This window comes from Balaenoptera ricei, chromosome 1 (genome assembly GCF_028023285.1).
Source record: "Balaenoptera ricei isolate mBalRic1 chromosome 1, mBalRic1.hap2, whole genome shotgun sequence".
Lineage (NCBI taxonomy): Eukaryota > Metazoa > Chordata > Mammalia > Artiodactyla > Balaenopteridae > Balaenoptera > Balaenoptera ricei.
The window spans coordinates 67,116,629-67,137,975 of NC_082639.1; the positions used below are offsets into that span (position 1 = coordinate 67,116,629).

The 21,347-nt window shown below is 39.4% G+C and overlaps 1 protein-coding gene across 6 annotated transcripts in view; it reads left to right on the forward strand.

The window, feature by feature from the left end:
* ST6GALNAC5 (ST6 N-acetylgalactosaminide alpha-2,6-sialyltransferase 5) overlaps window positions 1-21,347 on the forward strand; it is a 215,224-nt gene that overhangs the window by 171,635 nt on the left and 22,242 nt on the right. For 3 of the 6 annotated variants that reach the window (XM_059924628.1, XM_059924648.1, XM_059924665.1), the window contains one exon: window positions 8,546-9,364. In XM_059924628.1, the coding sequence (XP_059780611.1) occupies window positions 8,546-8,777 (232 nt within the window). In that variant the 3' untranslated portion in view covers window positions 8,778-9,364. Of the gene's footprint in view, window positions 1-8,545; window positions 9,365-11,403; window positions 11,884-21,347 lie in introns of those variants that run through there. The other 3 variants (XR_009503643.1, XR_009503648.1, XM_059924639.1) reach the window with 2 other exon arrangements.

Here is a 21,347-nt window from a genome sequence, read left to right on the forward strand (position 1 = left end):
TTATACGATAATTCCATGACATAATAGATGAGGAATGCTTGGCACAGTGCTGGTGTACGTTAAGCGTGGATAAATTTACGAGGGGAAAGGGCTCACTCATCTGCAGGTGTGCACCCATGAGCACATCTTAAGGAGCTGTCTAGCGAGCACTAATGAACGGTGCTTGGTTGGCAGGGAGGGCCAACGACACGAAAGGCTCCCATGTGAACTGGGTCCCACTTTCCCTCCAGCTCCTTGCAGGACACCCCACAGGCTGCTCACAGCAGACCCCCCCCCCCATTCTGTGGCTTCTTTATGCCCAGTTTCTCACTGGAATGAAGAGTCAGGCACATGGGGATTCAGCAAACCAAAGGAGAGCCAACTGCTTTTCTTGGGTAAATTAACCTTTCCAGACTTTGAGATACAACTAGGACCCTCAAAAGAAGTCATTTACTAAACAAATCACAGAGACTTTGATTCATTCACCTAACTTGTGTTGGGCACTTAGGGACATAATCAAAGATGAATGAGACAGGGTTCCTGCCTTTGGTCTCCTGCGTGTCACTTGGACACAATTCAGTCATAAGGGACAGAGGTTCCCAAGGTTCCTGTGGGAGAAAATATACACGTTCTGCCTGTCAGTAGTCTCTGACCTGCAGGGCTTTATTGAAACATCCAGCTCCGGCTTCCTCCTGACCCGATCCGGTGGAACAAGGGCAAGGAGCTAAGCTGAAAGAACATTGCTCCCTCCTGCCCCACTTCATCGGCAGCAGATGAACTTCTCTCTGTTTTACCTATGGGCTCTCATATCACAAAGGGTCCCATGGCAAATAAGAACATTGACAGCCTTGACAACCTCTGGTCTAAGATACAGTCATGCCGCTTTCCAATCTAAATCACACTCTCACACACTTTTAAGGAGAATAGAGTCATCACCTTCTCCTTGCCAAGGAAACCAAGGCACAGAAGGACCAAACACTGGACTACTTCTGCAGTCATTTCCATCAGCTTAGCGTGGCAGTGACCCAAAGGGAATGTCAGCTGCTATATGCTGGGACATATAGGGAGGTAGAGTAGGACAGGGAGTAGGGGACTAAATTATATCCTGGGAGCAGACAGCTGAGCAATCCATGAGTGCCTGACTTCTAAGACGTGTGGGTGGGTTCACTCCTACAAGCCTGGAGCTGCCATTTTCCATCCAGCTCTCCTGGACGTCTGGCCTTCTCATCCCTCCCACCCAAAGGGCCTGACTTACTTCCAGGAATCATTCATTGGCAAGAAGATTTCCAGTAGCCTCTAAACTACTAAGCACATGGACTCCTTAGGGAGACGAATAACCCCACGTTCATATTTAAAACCACAAATGGAAACAGTGAATGTATAAGTGGCCATGGCGGCAGATGAAGGACATGTTATTCGAAACCTGGCAGAATCTAACACTGACTAAAAGTCATGTGACTGGCGTGCAACCGTTTCCTCCTTAATCTGGTGCCGCAGTAGCCTCCTGACCGCTCTCTCCAACTCTGGTCTTTCTCTTTCCTCTCCAAACACCACTGTGCTGTTGGATAAACCGCAAGTCTGACTCTATATCACTTAAACCCCTCCGTAGGTCCCCACAGCTTTTAGAAGAAAGTTCACACTCCCTAGCTTAGCACACAAGCCCTCAGGACCTGAGCTCTGCAGCCGCCTTAGTCTCATCTCCTCTACTCACAGACTTGCTTTAGCCGTACTGAGGAACTTAAGAAGGAGCTCACCCTGCACACACCTGCCCCTTTGCCCTCATCTCCGATCATCCATCCCCTCCTTCTTAATCTGGCTGATCACTACCGCTTCTTCACCGTAATATTAATGGCTGGTATTTTTTCTGCACATACCACATGCTGGTGGTGTGCTGAGTACGAGTACAGGTGCCATTTCATGGAACCTTTATGATCATCCCAGGAGATAAACATTATTATTATCGCCATTTTACATACGAAGCTTGAGGACGTGAAACAGCTGGCCAAAGTCGTGGGGCAGGTAAGTGATGGAGCTGGGATTTGAATTCAGGTCTTCAGGGCTCAAGAGCCAAAACTCTTAACCCCTCCCTCCACTGCTTTGGAGGTCTTCCTCCTCCAAGCTTTCCTTGCCTTCCTATCTGAGTCAGACCCCACCTGGGCCCCTACTGGGGCCTCTGCCACCTCCCCCTCTGCCTCAGCTCACTGAGTGACATGTCCATCTCTTTCATCAGCCTGTAATCTCCTCAAGGGAAGGGGTCCTATCTCAAGCCACGTTTGTGTCTCTAGCTCTTGCCATTGTGTCTGGCACATAGTATGTATTCAGTATTGATTAACTCAGTGAATAAATAAAAACCTTCCTTTCCTTGACGGTGTTTAGGAGACTGATTCTATATTTATTCCAAGATCAAAAGTGCCAGGTGAGTGAAGAGTATAATTAGCCAGTGGCAAGTTCCGATTTCGAGGGTCCAAAGAAGTCACTGGTGGCCACCTGTATCATTCCCAGCCAAGGCCAGCACTGGGTCCTCAGGCACGAGGCATCAGTCTCCATCCTGCCTCTATCACTGGACTCTGGCTCATCGGTGTTCAGAAAGCCAGAGAAAATTAATGTCGTGTCACACCAGAGACAGCCTCAAAATATATTATTATGGGGACATAGACCTTTAAATCATGCCGTATCCATATGGGAAGCCAAATCCATTCTCTCTAGATGGACTATAAATTGCAATGAAAAAGCTCTGTTATCATTGCTTTCCAAACTAAGTGATGGTGAGTATTTTTAAACTCATTTTCCATTGTAAATTATTTGTGATAATAATGGGCCAAGCATTTAAATTCTACCTAACTGTCTTATTTCTGGTCATACTTAACACATTACCAAGTTTACAACTCTCTGTTACCCATCATTTCTTGAGTATTAATTAGCAGAGTAACGACTCAGAGCGATCACTGTCATGGAACTAAATTAATATCTTATCCATAATGTGAAGGACATCTCAAAGGTATCGTGAATATCAGAGAGTTGATTCTGCTAGAGTTATTAGCTAGTGAACATTAATAAAGCTGCCAGCATAACAGGGCAAGTTCCTACTTGGCAACAGTCCACCCTGTAGAATCAGATGCTTACAGAGGACGGGTATGGAATATAATGCATCCACGTGGTTCACATTTTATGCAGTGAACTTAAAATACATTGTTGTACTTTTTTTTTTTCATAGATGCTTAACTTCGCCATAATTTCTTCTTCTGTCTTTGCTATAATTTGACCAACTTACTGGTCACTGGGTGTTTTCATTACCTTCCTCTCTCCCATGGGTACAATGCGTCTGTTATGGGATGTTATGGCACCACGTGAGGTGCCTGAGTGGTTGGGTGTGGATATGGGGTTCAGGCAACTCACTTGGGCCTTTGACCCATGACGGGTGGACAGCTGCAGGCTCTCGTCGTTTTTTGTGCCCCAGAAACACAAGTATTATTTCACTGGCTTCCAAGGTGTGTGGCAGTTTCCTCCCAAAAGAGGCTGTAAAAACAAGAAATGGAGGCAACAGAATAAAGGTGGTTCATGGGGCCTCCCAGGCCTGAAGCAGCTGTGTAGGAAGGCCTGTTAGGGGAACGTTTTCTTCTGAATGCTCCATAATGTCCCCAAGGCCCCCAGTGCAAGCCAATTTCAGAACAACCGAGGTACTTGACAGCTACTGATTCAACACTATTCCTCAAACGGTTCCTGACTACCTGCTATATGGTACTGTATACCATGCCAAGAATAACAGTGTGTTTGGAGAGAGTATCTGAGAGCTCTAAAGAGAGGCAAAAGCACCATTCTTTCATCAGACTCTTTTTTAGCCTTCTAGATCGTCCAGCCCAAACTGGGAGGTCAGGGTCAACCTAGATCATACCCAGAAATGGAAATATCCACCCTTACCTGTTAATGATACAAGGTTTCTTTCCAATTGCACAGCTTAGCTTTAGAAGATTTAAAATGGCACGTTACCAGCTCCTGCTGCCATAGATGAGATATCAGTGGGCAGAATTGTAACTGAGCATGAGGCCTGTGCTTCGCACCCTGACCCGCTGCACAGTGCCCACCAGGCACGGGGCACCTCTGTAGGTGGGTGCTTGGGAGAATGCAGCAAGGACAGAGTTGCTCTCAACCATGTGGTGCCAACCCAATGGGAACCTGGGGTGCCATTAGTGCAGACAGCCACCTAGTGGCACAGGAATTTTTCCAAGACACAGAGCCTCACTCTTAAGAGTACAGCTTTGGTTCAGATCTGGGCCCTGAAACTTCTTCAATTTCTCTGGGTATGAGTTTTCTCATTTGTAAAACAGAGGTAATAACAGTACCTCTCTCACTGGGGCGACGTGATGATTAAATGTTAGTCTATGTGGAGTACTGAGCACTATGTGAGTCAAGTCTAGAATCTTGGATGGCCCATGAGTGAGGCTGTGTGCTTAAACCAGGCACAGGACTCTCACCCTGGGTGCCAGGTTCTCACCCTGGGTGCCGGATGCTCACCCATCACATGGCGTAGTGATACTTAACCTTAGACGCCTGATGGAGAATGAAGGAGATAACATAAGCTAAGCACTGAGGCTTAGCAGGTATTTAACTAAATCAGCCTTCTTAAACCTGGCTGCATATTAGAATCTCCTACAGAACTTTATAACATTATTACCTTTTTAAATTATTTTGTTTCGAAAAAGTTTTAGACTTACAGAAAAAGTTGCAAAGATTGTACAGAGAGTTCCTGTATACCCTTCACCCAGCTTCCCCTAATGTTACCATTTTGGTCCAATTATCAAAATTATCAAAACTAAGAAATTAACACCGGTACAATACTCTTAAATAAATTTCAAACTTTATCCATGTTTCACCATTTTTCCTACTGATGTCATTTTTCTCCTGCCGAACCCAATCCAGGATCCCTTTGCATTTTCTTATCATGTCTCATTAGTCTCCTCCAGTCTGTGACAGTTCCTCAGTCTTTCCTTATCTTTCATGACTCCGACACATTTGAAGAATTCTGGTCATTGTAGGATGTCCATCACTTTGGATTTGTGTGATAGTTTCTAATTATTAGATTGAGGTTATGCATTACAGAGAAGGATACCACAGAAGCAGTAGCATTTCATATCAAGAGGTACATGATCTCAAAATGTCTTATTACTGGCGATGTTAACCTTGGTCACTTGGTGAAGGTGGTGTCTGCCAGGTTTACTCATTGTAAAGTTACAATTTTTCCCTCTATCATTAATAAATACATTGGGGGGACTTTGTGCAAATAACCTATTTCTCCTCATGTTTTTCCTCTCTCATATTCCATTCATCTGTGCATCTTGCCTGCAACAATTACTGCATTGTTCTAATGGTGATTTTCTATTCCCTCATTCTTTCTAGATTATTAATTGGAATTATTCTGTATTTCATTTATTTATTTATTCAGTAATTTATTGAAATCATCATGGACTCATGGATATTTATTCTGTTTTATTTTATGGGACTTATAATCCAATACTGCCATTATTGATTTTGATACTCAAACCTAAGGCACTTTTTAAAATACCTATGCCTGGGACCCTCTCCAAATCAATTAAAACAGACTCTATGGAGGTGGAACATAGGCAGTGGTATTTCTTTAATACCTGTGCACTACATGGTAGTTCTCTCATTCTCCCCACCTGCTTTCTCTATAGAGAAAAAGCAATCCTTCTTCACATTATTCTGCAGGATTTGTTCTCCCACTGGCCCCTGGAGGGCTGATGACAGGCTGCTGCCGCTTAGGGAACTGGCTCTGTGATTATCGTGCCCGCACAGCCCGCACCCCTGCACCTTCACTCCCTGAGCATCCCCTGACCCCAGACAGCAACCTGAGCTCCAGAATCCTCCTTTTACAATAGTAGCCACCTGATGTGGAAAGTCTGCTGATTTTTACTGCTGTTTTCATTTGGATCAGGTGGAGGGAAAAAAACTATGGCAGCCTTTAGAAAGTCAGGCTTGGGAAAAAAGGCTTAAAGAATTATAACCTTGAACTTTCTGAAGGAAGGGCTTTCTGAACGGCACAGTGGATGACACCTGATGGCAGGCTGACAACCTACAGGAGAGTTGTTCCTGCAGTTGCTTCGGCTCTGCCTTCTAAGTCCCATCAAGCCCTTTTCTGCCATTTGGACAAAGTTTTAAAGCATGGAGACAACCCTCAGTTATTTGGACACCTTTGAAACCATAAGAACCAAATATGTAAATTTAATTCTCCCTTTAGGAGATCAGTGTGGAGCCAGATACATTTTCATTCAAGGAGATGGTCTTCCTGAATAAGGAAATTGATCCCATAGCATCCTTTAGCTGGTTTCCAATTTCCCTCTATGCCTAGGTGCCAAATCAATCTCATGATATTTTTAGAAACAGGATTGACTCTTTAGTCAGATTGATGCCAATACTATGTCCAAAACTTAGATGAATCAGATTTAAAACCTGATCCGTACTGGAATAAAAGCTTAACCCCAAGTTTACCATGGCAACATGAATTTAGCACGATTCCCCAAATTATGCCATATGAATCTGGGGAGACTTGTCCCACAAATTTCTATCTCTCTTTTTTAAATTTTTTTTCTTCATAGTGGTCCGTTCCAACTTGAATTTTTCCTACCATGCACTTTCTATATTGAAAACACCTTCTGTTAAAATTTTAAGGGGTTTCAATTTCTAGGGCAAGTAAATAAGCAAACTCTATAATAACCGGACAGGACGGAATCTGATGTCTCACTATAGAACACAGAGATACTTCTGAGACAGGCATAATAGAGATGCAAACTATTAACTCAGCACAGCATCCAACCCAGGATGAGGAATGTTTAAATGCTGCATGACAAAAGTAAATCTCTCTTCCTGGAAGAACTTTAACCTCAGAGGAGAGGAAGCTCAAAGGTTTATTGTCTTCAGAGCCATGAACTCGACACCCCTCTTGATAAAAGACTTCGATCCTTGACCCCAGAAAAGTTGCTACTCTAAAAGCCATTTGTGTATTGATCTCCTCTGAAGAAGACGAATAGGTATCTAGCAGGATGAGCATCTCTGGGAAACCAAGTTACTCTACTTAGAGTAGAGCTGAGTGCTGGGAGGGGGACCCCAGGGCATCAAGCGCTGTAAGGTGGTTTGCAGGAAGCTGGGACACTTTTTAAGAGAAGCGCTAAGAAGAGACCAAGAAGAGCTTAGTCTTGCAACAAGGCCGCTTGGTGAGTGTAGGTCAAGGTAGGAAGGTTTATCTGCTGGGATATCTTGACTGCTCTTATCATTTAGACTTCAAGACAGAAGAGGTGGGGTGGACTGGCCTAGAATGGAACCCAGTCTGAGACCAGACCTCTTTGGGGGTGAGATATTTTAGTAACCCTACATCAGGGCGCTCACCACCACCACGTTAATCCTGTTCACATTACCTTGAAGAAATGAGCCAGTGTTTCTCCTTTGAGGTGGAGACAGGGATATAGAGACCGAAAAATGCTGTGTAGACTCTCGGGCTACACAGCAGGGGTTGAAGATTTGGACTTTCTCAATGTAGAGACTCTAGGTTTGAGTACCTTGTCCGTCTAAAACAGCAAGAGAAAAATGGTGGCGTCGTGCCTGCTGAGTTTCTCCCGTGCGATCAAACTTGGATCATCCACTTTCCATACCTGGAGGAGGAATTGTCTTTAGAGGCTTGCCGTTTAGCTGCTAACTCCATATAAATTTCTTTCAACAACAGAACTTCAAAAAATAGTTATTGAGCACCTGCTAAGAACAAGACAAAGGCCTGCTCTCATGAACAGACAATAAGCAAGTAAACAACAACAGCAGTTTCAGAGAATGATTAATGCCACAAGGAAAATAAATGCAAGTGAGATAGAGAGAAGGGGCAGGCATCAGGTAAGCCCTCTCCGAGGAGGATACATTTGAATCGATCCCCAGCAGTGAGAAGGAGTGAGCTGGTGGGAGAGCGTTCCAGCCAGGTGACTTGCCCTCAAGAGCCAAGGCCTCAGGCTAGGGACGAGCTTGGTCGAGATGACCACCAGAGAGGCCAGTAAGGTGGGAGCATAGCAGACAAGGTCAAGTGGGTTAGGAGAAGGCTCTGGAGAGGAGCCAGATCACGGAACACCCTGTAGGCCAGGCTCTTAGTGTAAGTGGAAGCCCCTGGAGGGTTTGGAGTGGGGCGGGGGTGGGGAAGGAGGAGGATGTGTTTTTGTTTTGTAAATATCTTCATAGCTGTTTGTGCTAAACAGACTGCGTGGGGCAAGAGTGGAAATCATAACTATAGCTGGCTCTTAGGACTACGTAGTTTCCAAATCCCAAAAGCCTGAACCTCCTACAGGCTCACGTTTAATCTTGCTGTTTGATAATGATGGTGGCTGAGTTTATTTCACAGCCTCAGATCCTCTTCACGTGCATATTGCTTAAACATCAGCAAAGCCGTTTGTTGAATTCATTTAACTTGAAAGTATGGTTTGTGCTTATCAGCTTATTAAAGATAACATCTTACCTAAATCTGTGAAAGGAATTTTTTTTTTTTTCTTTAATCAGTTATCTCGTTTTCCTCCTACAGGGATCCCAATCACCCTTCAGTACCTTATCACTATTACGAACCTTTTGGACCTGATGAATGTACGATGTACCTCTCCCACGAGCGAGGACGGAAGGGGAGTCATCACCGCTTTATCACAGAGAAACGAGTCTTTAAGAACTGGGCACGGACATTCAATATTCACTTTTTTCAACCAGACTGGAAACCAGAATCACTTGCTATAAGTCATCCCGAGAATAAACCTGTGTTCTGAGGAATGTGTGTGGCCAGATGGAAATCCCAAGAACCCACTGTATCAGACGTCAGGCCACTGAGCTTCCTGAAACACCAGACATGAAAGAGGAACAGAATTAGTCACCGGGGTAGCTTCAGTCCTCAAGAAGTACCATGTACAGGTGCCTCTGAGGCGTGACTACACAGCAGTGCAGTTGGTTTGTAAGGGAAAATTCCAGAATGAATACATCCTAATGAGTGTCGTCCCTTTCAAAAGGGGTTACCATAGGGGCCGAACTCTCATTTAAATGATGTTGCCATGGCTAAAAACATTTTGGATCTCTTTAAGTATTGCCTTCGAAACTGAGACATTAGGAACTCAACATTAGTTGTATTCCTTTGTAGAAATACCACGTCAAAAGTCATTTTTCTATCAACTTGTATCCTAACCTGAACCTTTGTCATTTGTTGGACTCTGTATGTGTGATTTGTAAAAAGCAGCCTGAAAGTATGGACATGATTTCTGAAGAGTACATCTTCACTGACTTTCATAAGCAAATGCCCAATATTTATTTATTGAGAGTTTTTTTAGTGTGTTCTCGGCCAGTATTTTTATAGATTCTGATTATGTGGTAATTTATCCTTCCTAATTCTTTAATCCTGAATGATGGTTGGAAAAGGCCCGGAACTGGGAGGTGAGTTGCCGTGTTCCCAGTGCTCATCGTTAGCATGCGACGGTATTTGGCTTGGAAATGTTGCGTTGCATTTTTTGAACCCTCAGGCTTCAAGAACAGCTATGACATTTTCCAATATGCAGAAATGCTCCAAATGACAACATTGAAAACCAAAAACTGCATCGTTCAAACAAAAAAGATACCAACAAGAGAAACTTAAAGACAGTTTGCTTTAGTAATCATTGATGTAGGTTACTTCACTAAAGCCCTAGTTTCCTCTTCTGCAGAATGATATCACTGTACCAGCGGACCTCTTAAGTTTCATTCCAGATATGAAATTCTCTCAAAGAGCCTCTTGTTGACCCACATGAGGACTTTGCACTTGGAATGATGGGGCTCCCACAGTAGCAGGAGCCTTATTTTAGGGGGCCTTTTATATCCCCCTACTACCTATCCCCCTCTTGTGGTTAAAAACATACCTCCTCCACGGAACCCATTGGCCAAAATCCATCCCCTGCTTCTCTGGTGCTTCTTGCACCAGAGAGAGAGAGAGGGAGAGAACTTCCATGCTATTCTGAGGGTCGGGGGGGATCTTTCATGCTATTCCCTGACTACAAGAGCAAGGAACTGCATTTCTGTGAGTTTGTGTGGAGAAGAGAATACAAGGAGATTCCCCATCATACGACTCATTTATCCTATGAACTATTCAGATTCACTTACTGCAAATCTCACATTATATTCACTGCCGTTCCCTCGTCTTCAGAAGTATAAAGGACTTATTTTTATTCCGAGCCAAGATCAGCTAGTGTGAAAGATTTTCATTTACGCAAGTAATATTGTTCAAAAATAGCCTTTAAAAAAATACACCAATATTTTCTTTACACATGGCTTAGAAGGCATTAATTTCTCTAATGCCAAATTTGAAGGCACCAGCAAATACTATGTATGGAGACTGACATTGTTTTACAAAACATGACCTGGTTTGAGATTAAAGAAGGTTTCTCACATTACCAGCTCTTTTCCCTTTCCTTAATTAGTACTGAGATTCCATTCCTTTGCATTAACTAGTACTATTAATTATACGGAGTACTGTTATTGAGATGCAAACACAGTCCAGATATTTATTTAGCAAAAATAAAGTTGGTATTATTGTGGTGCGGCGTGAGCTGTAAAAAGCCAATACAATGGAAATGTCTGTCCAAAACATACTGGAATGTGTCCTTTAACTTGTCTCAGTTTTTTAAAGAAACAATAGGATTCTATTCCAGCACAATCTCTTCTACAGCATGGACTCTGGACAAACAGTACTTTATGAACTTATAAAAAATCATAAGAATTTTACATAAATGATTCATAGGCCACCTTTCCCATCACTTGAAGAGATTATATTGCTCAGATGTAAGTAGCTCCTTTAACAAGTTTTATTTTTAAGGCATACTGGGACATGCAAAGATGTAGCTATATTACCTAATCTAATAATATCTCAAATGTCTGTATTATCCTCAGGTTTTAGGGGTTTTGTTTTTGTTTTGTTTTTTAAGATCATATGATAGCTCCACCTTTTTTGTAACTTTTCTCTCTCAGATACTCAAAAGAGTGTAAAGCAAAGGAATTCTGAAATTCCTGGCTTCATTGGGAAATATTTTAAATCTACATGTGGCTAGGATATGAGTATGTGAATTTATATTTTTAAAACTATGGTATAAATATGTAAGAAATTATAACTTAGACAGTGGTTTTATTACAGCATTTAAAGAAAATACCTAGAACTCTGACAGACTGTGCTGCTGGAACTGGCTGTGGGCAACTGAATTCTTCTCTTGCCGTATCATTTCATGACTATCAGTCTTAACACGATGCAACACCATTAAAATCAACTCTGATATAAAAGACTACAACCATGTTTACAGACCTCAGTGATTTCAGTATCCAACTGTGTTTGGAGCCTACATCATACTCATTATGTTACATACCTTTCTCCTCTCTCCCCAGCTGTGTCATCAGCTTCCTCTCAGCTTTTAAGACCCCAGTAACACGAAGCTACGGCTGGCCCATCCACGGCGTCTGTTATTTCAACGCAAGAACATTTGGCAGAGGCCATAGCCATTATGAGCAACGATACAGGAATTCACAGGCAAAATCAATCACTTCAAATGGCCCATAAAAGGAGGAATCTTGCCTGTAATATTCTCCAGTAAATATTCACCCAAGAAAGCATACATTAAAAGGACATTAAGAGGTAAATATTCAGTGTGCTGTGTGGGGACTTCGCTGTGTGATTTCCATTACAGTTAATGGGTATTTGGTAACTAAGTCCCTGTGCTTCACTAACCCTGGTATGTGCTCCTAAGGGCTAGACCTAAAACCAGAGCGATGCAGGAACTTCCAAGGTCCTAAGATTGCAGAGTTAGAGCTTTTCTCCAAAAAATAAATGAAAGCAAAACACAAGGTACTGTACTTAAAAGAGAAATTTCTGTGAGGTCTCTTGGAACCCTTAGGTTCCTACCAGATATGTGTATCAGATTACAAACAAGAGCTCTCAAGACAGATTACCTTTGTTTTCTGAAGTTCTCTCCATTACTAATCTTTTTGAATTACATTAAAATGGAAGGCTATAACCTCATTTTGAAATAAAAACACACCTCAAAAATTAAAATTATTGATTTAGAAGGTAAAGGTATTTAGAAGGAAGGAAAATGTTGAAATTCTATCAGGAATGAGAGTGTTATTTAAATGCATGTGTACCGATTTAATAGGCCCAAATATTTGCCCTTATGTAGGAGTGACCTCATTTCAGAAATATACCCTGTATTCCACTGGCATGATGATTCAAGTTGTTAAACAGACCCACTCTGAAAGAAGGGTCTGTGTTCCCACTCTCTCTCTCTGAAGTGTTAGCAGATGATGTTAGCACCCTTACATCTTTCATTCCTGACCCAATCATTTCTTCTACCCTCACTGCTTCTCTCTTAAACCTCATTCTGTCTTTGCCATCATTCTCTCCTGCTGTCTTTTGTCTACAGTGTACTCTTAAACCAGCAGTCTTTGGGGTCTCTTAAGGTCTTCCTTATAGGTTTTTAAACTAGGGACCTACCTGGGGAACAGATTTGGGATGGGTCCTACCAGCGCAATAGCCACAGTAGGTTGGGAGGACTACAGGACAAGGTTTTTCAGAAGCACCATCCTGGTTTCCCCATGGCCAAGGGAGGAGGGAAGGGGAGGAGTTCCAAAATATGGACTTTCTGTACCAAAACCAGGACAGTCCCTGGAAAGCCAGGACAGTGCGTCACCCTATCAAAAGGCCACTTCAATGAGAACTATAATACTAAGGCCTTCCGGGTAAAAGTGAACCAACCGCCCAGGTTCTAGCACATGCCATAAGACACTTCGGAGTGGGAAGAGGTGAGAGAGTGTCTACAAGGCTTATAAATGAATAGGAGTAACCCCTTTATTCTAGCTCCCTCATCCCCACCTACTCAGGGTATTGAGCCACCATAGAAATGCAAAAAAAGGCTGCAATCCTGTTTGTTTCCACTCAGTGCCCTAATATCATATGCTACCTTGGATTGTCCTTTGTCTTTTTATGTATGTGTCCTGTTAGTCTAATTAGATTGTAAGCTCTTTGAGAGCAGGGACTCTTTCTCCTTTGTCTTTGTAGCCCCATGCCTAGCACAGTGCCTTGCACACAATAGGCACTCAATAAATGTCTGTTGTTGATGATGACCTCTTAATGTTGGCCCACTGGATTGGTAATTGGTACATATTCTTCCATGTAAAAAGTACAAGAGACAGAATAGGTGATGAAATAGTTAAATTTTAAATGGTTTTTTATAGGGTCAGTCCTTAAGCCTATAACATTTTTAATCAACAGAGCTGAGCTAGATTTGGTAGAATAATATTGCTGATTTCATTAGGTTCGCTATGCTGGCTCTTCTGAACACAAAGTGAAGTTCAGCAAGCTTTGTGTTCTTGCTGTTAGCGAGCTGCTCTTAGCACAAATTAAATTTAATATTGACAAATGCTACACCACACGAAAAAGTGGAAAGGCATTTTGGGCTCTGACTTCTGTGGTTCAACTAGAAAAGGGAGGCTAAAATGAGATGAGTATAGCTTACCTTAAACTTGACAGCTTACTTAAGCTGCTGAGAATCCAGCTGGTGGTTACTGAGGGTCTATACAAATTAAGCATATATTTATCTTAAAAACAAAATACCTCCCCCACAAAAAACCTTTTGTTTCCATGAAGCTCATGTAAAATGGTTTCATCTCTATCAGAACCTGAGGGGAAAGGAGAACTCTTGAGAAAGGGTATCCTCAGGTGGAGCATCCCAGGCTCCTGAGTCACCACCTGGCCAGCACCTGGTGTCCGAGGACCACCTGGTTGCAGGAGAGGGTAAGATGGCATAAAGACAGGAAGGGTGAGTAGCTGCCGGTGGGGGCCTCTACAGAAACCATAACTATTACCTCTTGAACATGTGGACACTCTGAAGTTCTTTTCCCTTCATTGTCTGCTCTTCCACGTATTTATTTAATTGTGCGATCTTGATTTCATTCTTTAGGACATAAGAAAAGGGCTACATGAAACTGAGAAGAGTGCTTATTTCTGAGTGGATAGGATTATAGATTTCCCCACATTTTCAGAGCTATTATAATCGCAAAATGTAATTTAATGAAATATTAAGAAAGACATTATGCCAGGATTTCAAACTGAATCCCAACAGGAATGTTAGTAAAAAGCTAGTATTGATATATACCATGTCTAACTACACATAAAAGAATGTCATTGCTCACTACATAAATCATCTTAAGGATTAGCATCTTTAGTTCTTTACCACATGACTAGTCTTTAATTTCAAAACCAGATGTAGGGGAGGGATAAGTTAGGAGATTGGAATTGACATATACACACTACTGTATATAAAATAGATAACTAATAAGGACCTACTGTATAGCACAGGCAACTCTTCTTAATATTCTGTAATGATCTATATGGGAAAAGAATCTAAAGAAGAGTGGGTATATGAATATGTATAACAGATTCACTTTGCTGTATAGCAGAAACTAACACAACATTTTTAATCAACTATACTCCAATAAAAATTAAAAAGAATTTTTTAATAGTTAAAATAGTAAAAAAAAGAAAAAAGAAAAAAACACAAATACAGGAAATCCATGACACTGAGTCAAAATGTTTACAATTATATTTTATCTACTGACTAATGAGTGCTTTGCACAATGTCATTTTCTTTATATTTGTTTATTTTTTTTATTGGCGTATAGTTGCTTTATTTGCAGGGCAGGAATAGAGACGCAGATGCAGGGAATGGACATGTGGACACGGGGGTGTGGGTGGGATGAACTGGGAGATTGGGACTGACATATGTGCACTACCATGTGTAAAACAGATAGCTGGTGGGAACCTGCTGTATAGCGCAGGGAGCTCAGCTCGGTGCTCTGTGGTGACCTAGATGGGTGGGACAGGGCAGGGGGTGGGAGGGAGGTCCCAGAGGGAGGGGATATATGTATATATATAGCTGATTCACTTCATGTACAGCAGAAACTAACACAACATTGTATTCCACAATAATCCTATGATCCCACTGTGAAAATAAGTAAGCTGAGACTAGGACAGGTTGCATACCCAGCCCCCAGAGTGATGAAGATGAGAGCAGACACGGCTTGCCATGGACCAAGCACTCTTCTAAGTGCTTTACGTTTATAAATGCATTTCATCCCCACCATGACCCCAATAAGCAAATAGGTTCTTTCATTGTTCCCCTTTTACAGATGTGAAAACTGAGACACAGGGAACTTCAGTAACTTTCCCAACTTTCAGTAACTTACTAGGTCATGCAGCTAGTAAGTGGGAAAGTCAGGTTAGACACCACAGGGTAGACAGACCCTCTGGAGTCTCTGCCTTCAGTTCTCATGTACTTCCTGGCAGAAACTTAACCGTATAGGTAACAACTTCTATCAGAATATTTATCAGGTTCTATTACATCATATTCATAATATATGTAATATTTGAGAAATACCAAATAATAAGTGACAAATCTATAAATTACGAAGCAAACATAAGGAGAATATTACCACGACCCCTGAGTGTTCCTTCTATCATCTTGGATTTTCGATTTCCCATTCTCTTGCTTTATAAATAGTTTTATTACATACAGATACATCAACAAATAAAATGGTTTTTGTTTTAAATATTAATAAACATTATAAAACTGTTACAACATTGTGTATAGTCTTCTGAACTTGCTTTTTCCCCCAAGAGTCATCCATTTTCTTTGTGTGTAATTCTAGTTTATTCTCAAGATTGTATAATGCCATTGTGTAAATATACCATAATTTATTTCTATCCATTCTTTAAGCAGACATTTGGGTTTTCAGTTTGTTGCTAATGCTTTTATGAACATTCTGAAAAGTTCTTTTAGTACATGCGTGCAAGAATTTTTATACAGAGTATATATCTAGGAATAACATTGCTGGGCTACAGTTGTTCACATGTGCAGGATATTGCCAGATTGTTTTCTGAAGTGCTTGGACACGTTATACTCCTAACAGTGGTTGCCCACATCCTTGCTAACACTTGACTTGGTATTTTCAGACTGTAAATGTTTGCCCATTTGGTACGTGCAAATTATATCTCATTGTCCTCTTAACTTGTATTTTCTTGATTCCTTATAAGGTTTAGCATTTTTTCTTCTCCATTAGTATTACCTCTCTATGAAATGGCTATTCATCTTCACACCCTTTTCTGCTGGCTTCCCTTACTTTTTTCTTTTAAAAAATTCTTAATATATTCCATATACTGTATTTTTGTTGATTATATGTGTTGCAAATATCTTCTTCCAATTTCTGCCTTGTCTTTTCTTTTTCTCTATGGTGTCTTTCAGTCTTTCAATGAACAGAAGTTTTTAATTTCAATGTAGTCATGTTTTCTGTCTTTTCTTATGTGATTAGAGCGTCTTATACCTTACTTAAAAAATCTTCCACTGTTCCTGGTCAATAAGTATCTTCCTATATCTTATTCTTAAAAATTTCAAAGCTTTTGTCTTTCATGTGGCAGTCAGGGATTTATTTTTTGTAGAAAAAATACTTTTTGTTTTATATAAATACTAACCATCCCAGCACTATTTGCTGAAGAATTCATTCTTCTCTAGTGATCTACAGTCAAATTTCCATATATGTGGGGATTTATTTCTATTCTGTTTTCTGTTCCATTCTAACCAGTCTACCCCTGTACTAATACCACACAGTCTTAATTACTATAGCTTTATAATAAGTCTTGATATCTTGTAGGGCAATTTCCCCTTCACTTTATTCTTCTTCCTGAGGGATGTCTGCTTATTCTTTTTTTTAAGTCACTAGTTTTTACTGAGGCATTTTTATTCAATACAGTACACAGATTTTATGTATACAGACTGATGAAATGTTATATATCTGTACACCCATCTAACCACTACCCAGATCACAGGTTAGCACATTTCCAGCACCCCAGAAGGCTCACTCATGCTCTTTTCCAGTCAATCTCCTGGTCAAGGATAATCCCTTTCTGACTTCCATCAATGTAGATTTATTTTGGGTGTTTTAAAGTTTTATGTAAATAGAATTACATGGTATGTATTGTACTTCTTGTGTGTCTGGATTCTTTCAGTGAAAATTATGTTTGTAAGATTCATCCCCGTTGATGCCTATGGGCAGTAGTTTTGTTTTCATCGCTGCATAGTATCACTTTGCACTAGAATTACAAATTCTAATGTTGGTGGTCTTTGGGGTTGTTTCCAGTTTGGGGCTACTACAAATTTAGCTATTATGAAAATTCTTGTATATGTATTTTGATGGACATGGTGCTCATTTCTACTAGGTACACGGCAAAGAATGGATTTGCTCAGTCACAGGATTCACCTGTGCTTGGCCTTAGTAGGTACTTACAGATTTCCAAGTTAGTTGCACCAGTTTACACTCCCACCAGCAGTAACTGAGAGCTCCAGTTGCTTCACATACTTACCAGCACAAGGTATTGTCAGTCCTTAGGAGTGTAACCCTTTTTCTGGCTAGATAGTGGTAAATCATTATGGGTTTAGATTCATATATCCTTTTGTTGTTTAAATTTTAATAAATTTATTATTGGATATAACAGGAAGAGTGAAACGGACAGTCTAGGCAAAAAGTCAAGTGTGATTGTTAACTGGATATATATATATATAACTGGATATATATATTTTTTATTTATTTTTTATTGACGTATAGTTGATTTACAATATTTTGTTAGTTTCTGGTTTACTAACAAACCAGAAATCACAAATGCAAAGTGATTCACTTATATGTGTGTGTGTGTGTGTGTGTGTGTGTGTGTATATATGTTCTTTTTCAGATTCTTTTCCATTATAGGTTATTATAAGATGTTGAATATAGTTTCCTGTGCATATATCCTTGATGAATAATGATTTTGAGCACATTTTATATGCTTATTGGCCATTTGCATATCCTCTTTTGTGACATGCCTGTTCAAAGCTTTTGCCCATTCTTTTAATTTTTTAAATTTTTATTTATTTATTTATTATACTGAAGTATGATTGACTTACAATATTAGTTTCAGGTGTACAACATATTGATTCAATAATTTTACAAATTGCACTCCATATAAAGTAATTATAAAATATTAGTTATATTCCCTGTGCCATACAATACATCCTTGTAACTTGTTTATTTTATACCTAGTAGTTTGTACCTCTTAATCACCTTCACCTATTTTACCCCTCCCTCACTCCTCTCCCACTGATAACTACTAGTTTGTTCTCTGTAAATCTGTTTCTCTTTTGTTATATTAGTTCATTTGTTTTATTTTTTAGATTCCACATATAAGTAAAAACATACAGTATTTGTCTTTCTCCATCTGACTTATTTCACTAACAATAATACCCTCTAGGTCCATCCATATTGTTGCAAATGGCAGAATTTCATTCTTTTTTTATGGCTGAGTAATATTCCATTGTATATATATATATACCACATCTTCTTTATCCATTCATCTGTTGATGGATAATTAGGTTGCTTCCATATTGTGGTTATTATAAATAATGCTACTAAGAACATTGGGGTGTATATATCCTTTCAAATTAGTGCTTTAATTTTCTTCAGATATATACCCAGAAGTAGAATTGCTGGGTCATATGGTAGTTCTATTTTTAATTTTTTGAGGAAACTTCATACTGTTTTGCATAGTGGCTGTACCAATTTGCATTCCCACCAACAGTTTCTCTTTTCTCCATGTCGTCGCCAACAATTATTTCTTGTCTTTTTGATGATAATCATTTTCATAAGTGTGAGATCATGTCTCATTGTGGTTTTGATTTGCATTTCCCTGATGATTAGTGATGTTGAGGATCTTTCATGTGCTTGTTGGCCATCTGTATGTCTTCTTTGGAAAAATGCCTATTCAGGTCCTCTGGCCATTTTTTAATTAGGATGTTTGGTTTTTTGATATTGGGTTGCATAAATTCTTTATACATTTTGAATATTGACCCCTTATCAGACATATCATTTGCAAATATCTTCTCCCATTCAGTAGGTTGCTTTTACATTTTGTTAATAGTTTTCTTCACTGTGTAAAAGCTTTTAAGTTTGATTAGGTCCCATTCGTTTATTTTTGCTTTTGTTTGCCCTGCCTGAGGAGACAGATCCAAAAAAAGATTGCTAAGCCTTATGTCAAAGAGCATACTGCATCCAAATTGGAAAGGAAGAAGTAAAACTGTCACTATTTGCAGATGACATGATACTATACATAGAAACCCCAAAGACTCCACCAAAAACTATTAGAACTAATAAATGAATTCAGTAAAGTTGCAGGATACAAGATTAATATGCAGAAATTTGTTGCATTTCTGTACACTATCAGAAAGAGAAATCAAGAAAACAATACCATTTACAATCTTAGCAAAAAAAAATAAAATACCTAGGAATAAATTTAACCGAGGAAGTGAAAGACCGATACTCTGAAAACTTTAAGACATTGATGAAGGAAATTAAGATGATATAAATAAATGGAAAGTTATCCTGTGCTCATGGACTGGAAGAATTAATATAGTTAAAATGTCATTACCCAAAGCAATCTACAGATTTAATGCAATCCCTATCAAAATACTCATGACATTTTTCACATGACTAGAACAAATAATCCTAAAATTTGTCTGGAACCACAAAAGACCCCAAATAGCCAAAGCAATCTTGAGAAAAAAAGAACAAAGCAGGAGTTACCATGCTCCCTGACTTCAGACTATATTACAAAGTTACAATAATCATAACATTATGATACTGGCACAAAAAAACAGAGAGCCCAGAAATAAATTCACACACGTATGGTCAATTAATCTATGACAAAGGAGGCAAGAATATACAATGGGGAAAAGACAGTCTCTTCAATAATTTGTGCTGGGAAAACTGAATAGCTACATGTAAAAGATTGAAATTAGAACATTTTCTCACAACATATACAAAAATAAACTCAAAATGCATTAAAGACCTAAATGTAAGACCAGAAACCATAAAATTCCTAGAAGAAAACATAAGCAGTATGCTTTTTGTCCATTCTTTTAGTTGGGTTGTCACGGTTTTTTCTTGTTTATGGGAATTGTTTAGTCTAGATTCAAGTCCTTTGTTATATATATTGCAGTGTGTGGCATGCCTTTTCGAGTCTTAATGGTATATTTTGATGACTAAACGTTTTTAATTTTAATCATTTTAATTCCAATTTATCAGTATTTCATATTGTCCAAGGTCATGAAGGTAACTGCTTATGTTTTCTTCTAGCTTTGTTTTTTCTCTCCTTTCCATATTGTATATATGATCCATCTCAAATTGACTTGGGGATATAATATGAGGTAGGGCTCAGAGTTCTTTTTTTTTTTTCTCCTTAAGAAAATACAATTGACACAGCACCACTTACTGTAAATACCACCCTTTCTTCACCGGTGCTTTGGTGGTAAATTAGGTTATCATATATATGCTGGATTGTTTCTTGACTCTGAATTCTGTATCATTTTGTATTCTTGCACCATTGTCATGTTATCTTAATTATTATAACTTCACAAGTCTTGATATCTAGAAGTGGAAGGTATCTAGCTTACTCATCTTCTTCAATATTCTTTAGCTATTCTTGGCACTTTGTATTTCCACATACAATTTTAGTCAGAGTATCATTTTCCATATTTAATAAAACCTGCTGGGATTCCTATTGAGATTGCACTGATTCTATGGACAGTTTGGAGAGGAATGATGACATTTTAACAAAATCAAGTCTTCAGTTCTTGAGCACAAAGTTTTCTCTATAGAGGTCATCCACATCTTTTCTCATATCTATTCCTAGATATTTGATGGGTTTGTTTGGTGCTATTACAAATGATTTTGTTTTCAATTTAATTTTCTACTTATTTGTTATTAGTATATAGAATACAACTGCTTTTTGTATATTGATCTTATATCCAGCATTAGAGCTAAATGAACTCAGTGATTTTGAAAGTTTGTTTGTAGATTCTTTGGATTTTCTTCATGTACAATCACAATTCTGTGAATACTGACAGTTTTCTTTCTTTTCCATCTTATATTTTTTATTTTCTTATTATACTGAGTAAGACTTCTGGCCTAGTGTTGATTAGAAGTAGTAAGAGTGGTCATTTTTATTTTCTTCCCAACTTCAGGGAAAATTGTTTAATATTATTTAATATAAACCAAAACTAATGATGCTCACTGCAGGCTTTTGTTAGATATATATACTTTATCAGATGGAGGGGTTCCTCTTTTTTTTAAAAACATCTTTATTGGAGTATAATTGCTTTACAATGGTGTGTTAGTTTCTGCTCTATAACAAAGTGAATCAGCTATACATAAACATATATCCCCATATCCCCTCCCTCTTGCGTCTCCCTCCCCCC